Source organism: Camelina sativa, chromosome 10 (assembly GCF_000633955.1).
Source record: "Camelina sativa cultivar DH55 chromosome 10, Cs, whole genome shotgun sequence".
Lineage (NCBI taxonomy): Eukaryota > Viridiplantae > Streptophyta > Magnoliopsida > Brassicales > Brassicaceae > Camelina > Camelina sativa.
In genome coordinates this window covers 7416709-7421892 of record NC_025694.1, presented here as the reverse complement: position 1 = coordinate 7421892, position 5184 = coordinate 7416709, and the positions used below count along the sequence as shown (strand labels likewise).

The window sequence follows — 5184 nt, the reverse complement described above, 5'->3', positions numbered from 1 at the left end:
TCGAGCTTTTCACTGATATATATATATACCGGATTAATCATGTGTGTTGCAAAAGATTCCCCAAGTTTGAGTCCAGAAGCTGCCTACAATATGAATAAACAAGTAAACGAGCTGAGTCAAAACCACAAAAATCAAAAGATTCAACCACGATTGAAAACGGAACAAGGAGAGGCGTCGTACCTGGTTAAGCGCAAGGGATCTCGATGATGAAGATATCATCGGAGAAAGTGAAGCCACGCGTCTCCACATCTTCTTCTTCCTTGACTCTTTGTCTGCGAGATTTCCCTTTTATTTCAGGTTTTCGATTTTTGGATTTTTTCAGATTCCACCAGCAAAAGAAAAATATCGTTCGGGAAACGGATCACGGAGAATATAATAATGTTAAAGGAAGCAAGCAGTGCGCCAAATTAATTGGGGGATTCTTCTTCTTCAACGTTCTCGCGACACCGTTTTGGTGGGATTTGTCTTGTTTTTTGTATTTCAGCTTTTAAAGCAACCAACCTGCTGCAAAATTAATTTATGAGGAAAAAATTAAGAATAGGTCAAAAACTGAATACGACACTCAAGTCAAAAGTAAAACGTGCAGTTTTCCATTTAAATACGCGAACGCTTTGTCGTTTCTATTCTACCAAAACAGCACGTGCTCTCCACCCATCGCTTCTCGTCCCTACTTCCATAATCGGAGTGTTACCATACGGATACCACATGGGGGCAGAGATGGACTTATTTGGTATGGGGCAAGAGTGGACACAAGCTGAACATGATTCGATTAAAAAGGTGATACACAAAATAGTGACATTACGTCCAAATATTTGAATCAGAACATACAAAACGTGTAATTACGGACTCAGGCTCTAGTCAGAACTCAGAATGAATATCCTCATAAAGATAAATAAAGAAATAGTATATATACATAGTCAGAATGAAAAATGACGGTTCCTGTTTAATTGGTTTAACTAGTCATGTTTCTTGCATTTGGACGGACTGATGACGATGTCTTGTTGACACAACCAAGCTATACCATTTTAAAAACTGCTTTCTGCTGACCAAATCCTCACCTTTGTTTATTACTATGGTAAAGTTCATCCTTATTGACCTTCACTATCCATTCGCTGATAATCCGATTTACCTCCTCTGGGATCTCATCGTGGGGACAATGACCTGTACTTGCAATATGAGACTTTAAAGAATCAAGAAGAATGATACAAACTAGTGAAGGTATACCGTATACATGGCGCAGTTAAGTTTTTTTTTTATTACCTGCATCAACTTTCTTAATCACCATCGCTGGACAATACTCCTTCAGTAATGCTACTTTCTTCTTCGGATCCGATATGGGATCTTTCATTCCCTAATAATACACGAATGAAACAAATGAATACTGATCTAGTGTGATCCCTAATAGAAGTTAGATTGAGGATCCAATATATATTTGAAAATCTTGATACCTGTATTACTAGAGTTTTTTCCTCAAACCCTGTGAGGAGATAATTCAAAGGAAGTGAAAGATCAAAGCCGAAGATACTTTCCAAGACCATAACCACACCGGGGTCTTGGGACTATCGTGTATATTAAGGTAACGCCACAATCACCAATATTCTTCTCGTTGAACATTAATCAGTTAATGCAAATAAAATGCAAAAACAAAAAAAAAGGATACAGCTCTTAGCATTTCAGTGATGAGAAGATCATCAGCTCTCTCAGGTTTCTGCATCATAAACAAGCAAGTTGGGTTAGAACCCCGTATATAATGATATGACCATTTTATACATTCTCTCATACTGATGTCAAAAACGTCATATTACTTACAACTGGGTAACAATCCTTTAATAGCTTTTTGACATTGAATTGCAGGAAAAAGAGGAGAAGTCGAGCACCCAGTTGTGCACCAAATGGAACTCGCCTTTCCTGGAAAAAGAAACATGTAGGATGCATGCGATAATTATATGATATCTATGTTCAAAAAAATAAATCTAAAACTCTGTTAGATATTCATGCATTCTGATGATACATACTCTAGAGACTGGGAGAGGAGAGTATCCAGGTACCACATTGCCGGCACTGTTAACAAGGACAACGGACTTAACCAAGGCCGGCCAAAGGAAGGCCATTAATGCAACAAAATACCCTGATAAGAAGGTAAAACATACAGACTCAGTTAGATGTGTTTTATAAAACTTTGTGTCATTTTTACGCAAATACTACTTCACAGTGACTTAGATTGCATACCACCGATTGAGTTCCCTAGGCAGTGTGCTGGTTCGCCAACTACTTCAATCATAAAATCCCGCAGCAATTCAGCCCACAGAAGCTCGGTATATATGATATTTGGCTTCTCTGATTTTCCAAAACCCAGGATTGTGATGGTCCATACTCGGCATTTGCTATTTACGATGTTGTCAACATTATCGCGGTAATGCTCTAGAAAAGCACCAAAGCCATGCACAAGAAGAACAGCAGGGCCTTCATTGCCAGCCACTGTGTACTGAAACAAAGAAGAGATTCCTGTTTTAAATGCCATTAAAAAATTCCAGAAGTGCGATTACAAAGCTGACCAACGTAGGTCATTGGAGAAATATGAGTAATAACAGAAACCTGAATAAGATAGCCCTTCCATCTCCAAATCCTTATAGCGTGCCTTTTTTCATAAATCCGCTCTCTGTTTAGAGCTACGAGAGAATACCACTGCCAAATCAAATCAAACAGCTTCAAATACTTAAGAAAAGAAAGTAAGAGCACAGAGATATCATTTATGTGAGTGTTTGTACCTCAATAGAGCACACAGCATCAGTTGCAGCAGCCACTGTAGCAGCTGAATATCCAAAGGGAGAAATAAATCCAGCATTTCTTTCTTTTTCATACTCGGTTGCTTCATAGTGAACCCTTCTTCTTGATACAATACCAAGACCGAGGACAGGTCCAAAAAGTTTGAAAAATGAAGCTCCAGGCCTAATTTCGGCATCACGAAGTCTCGCATGAACCCTGGTCAGTATGAAAACCCAAAGCTGATCACTCACTCTTCAACAAGACGTTAGATCAATAACTTCAGAATTAAGAATTGCCACGTACTCTTGCCAGTCATCTCGACTTGTACCCTCCAAGTACCTCAAGTATCCTGCTAGAGCATTCAGTACAACCTCAGTTCCACCAGCAACAGTATCTCTTTTTCTTGTGACAAATACAGAGTTGTGCACCTTCTTCCGTAAACTTCCATCACTAATCGGCTCCACGCTGCTCCCCTTCTTCAAGTTACCAATCCTTTCCACTAATACTCTTTCAGCAGATACATGTGCCATGTCCCTCCAGCTACTTTCTTTTTCGCATAAGCTTTCCTTCATATAGTCCGTCAGATCATCAAGTGTTGGCACAGAACCTGGAGCATTTTTCATTTACCATTTCCCCTAGCGTTAAAAGAGTCACGAATCAGATATCTAAAGCACGAGATCCAACTCCATGACTTTTGAAGAAAACCTTACCCCACTCCCACTGCAATTCACTTTCTGGAGATGAAAACCTTGCTGCAGAAACTGGCAAACTGAGAGGCAGCTTTAATTCCTTAAACTCTTCCCAAGATTGTGGTAGATCCGTCAGATTCTGGAGGGCCAAAAAGGTGTCACATAATGACATAAGTAACTGGTTCTGAATCTCAACGCAGAAATTGACATTGCAAGAGAAGCAAATTCATTACTAGGCTCTCATAGAAAGGAGTCCGCCAAAGAACAACCCTCGGTGGACCTCCAGGAAAAGAAACACCTTTCAATTTTTTCCTAACACCGTCCAAAACCTCGCACAGATGGTATTCTACCTCTTCTTCCACATAGACAAAGGGAGCTCGAACCTGTTTCAATCCAATAGTACATATTTTGACAAAGAGTTATCTCGCCTGAAAAAAAATGTGAAATTGCCCGTGAAAGTACCTCTTTGACAAGCTCTTCAATGACATTTTCTGCATTCCCATATCTGAGCATAAGATTTGATCCTTGCTTCTTTAAGGATTCTCTTAACTCTTCCAAGGCTATAATAGCTAACTCTAATGTGTCCGTTGTATATCCTACATACAGAATAAGCTGTTGGATTAGATACCCAGATCAAGTCACGCTTGAGATTCGAGCTACTTGATCTATGCAAAACCATTACACTCTCTCCTATATTCGAATTTGTTCCTCTAATCGAAACTAACATTTGGACTGTATAATGAACTCACGCGATAATACACGGCGATCGAGAACGTAGAGAGGTATGACAGATCTGTGCTTGGAAGCAGCGAGGAGACCAGGATGATCATCGACACGGAGGTCATGCTTGAACCACACAACCGCCGTGGAACTTTCATTAGTACTTACCGAAGACAAACAACATCTGCATCGGTTTTTCCGATGATTCCACCGGAGTCGGTGAGGCAGGAAATGCGGGAGAGCGAGCGACGCCATGAGGATGATGATGGAGGAAGAACAGAATCACTGGATTTATTAGTAGTTGTTTCCATGAACTCGAAGCAGTGAGGGAGATGAAGCAAATTGTTGTGGTGGAGACTGAAGAAGACTCTCGTTCTAAATGTGTGGTCCAGAGAGAAGGTTTTCAGACGACGTCGTACAGTTATTCAAAGTTCCAAACTTTTAAAACGGCATCGTACTTCACTTAACAGAATACTATTGCAGGTTAATGAAGTTGATGGTCTCCAAATCAAGAAAGATGGCAAGTGGGTTACTGTCAAACCTCTCCCAAGTCCCAAATGCTTTAGTTGTCAACATCGGAAACATTTTACCTTGTTCTCCCGTGAGGTGAGCTCGACTGAAAAGCTTACACGTTAATCTTATGAGAACCTAAAAAGAAACAATGCATAAAACCATTGCCTTTTAGCTCAAGAAACCCTGTTCTCAACACCGTTCCTGTTGTTAGTTGTAGTATATATACTCTGTCTCTGTGTTCGTCTCTGTTTTCCATGCTTTCTGATAAACGTTGTAGTAATCTAATTATATAAATAAACGAGTTTGCCAAGTGTGTGGTCTACTACGTCCTACTGAGAACACCTAACATGCAAAACGACATCGTTCTCTTATTTGTCGACACTTTCTTATTAGACCCACACAAAAAAAAAAAAAACATTGTCCTTTTAATTCTGTTTGACTTGTTGTTATCTTTCTGTGGAAACTAGAGCAACTTTTCAAGAAGAAGCGGCCATGG

At 39.8% G+C, this 5184-nt stretch overlaps 2 protein-coding genes across 3 annotated transcripts in view; both read right to left on the bottom strand.

Moving 5' to 3' along the window:
- The window catches only part of LOC104717741 (probable UMP-CMP kinase 2), a 2683-nt gene extending 2168 nt beyond the window's left edge, over positions 1-515 (bottom strand). Inside the window, exons 1-2 of the mRNA XM_010435360.2 lie at positions 181-515; positions 30-83 (exon numbers count right to left, since the gene is read on the bottom strand). Of these exons, the coding sequence (XP_010433662.1) occupies positions 30-83; positions 181-249 (123 nt within the window). The 5' untranslated portion in view covers positions 250-515. The remainder of the gene's footprint in view (positions 1-29; positions 84-180) is intronic.
- On the bottom strand, positions 782-4547 carry LOC104717742. 2 transcript variants are annotated; one of them, XM_010435364.2, is made up of 14 exons: positions 4205-4545; positions 3918-4051; positions 3689-3838; positions 3477-3594; positions 3070-3373; positions 2769-2982; positions 2596-2685; positions 2230-2485; positions 2016-2128; positions 1810-1908; positions 1661-1708; positions 1449-1559; positions 1261-1351; positions 782-1161 (listed from the first exon to the last, which is right to left on the bottom strand). In XM_010435364.2, the coding sequence occupies exons 1-14, from the start codon at positions 4428-4430 to the stop codon at positions 1055-1057; spliced, it is 2061 nt and encodes a 686-aa protein (XP_010433666.1). In that variant the 5' UTR covers positions 4431-4545; the 3' UTR covers positions 782-1054. The 2 variants fall into 2 exon arrangements, with proteins under 2 accessions (XP_010433666.1, XP_010433667.1); XM_010435365.2 differs by having other exon boundaries at positions 1001-1180; positions 4205-4547.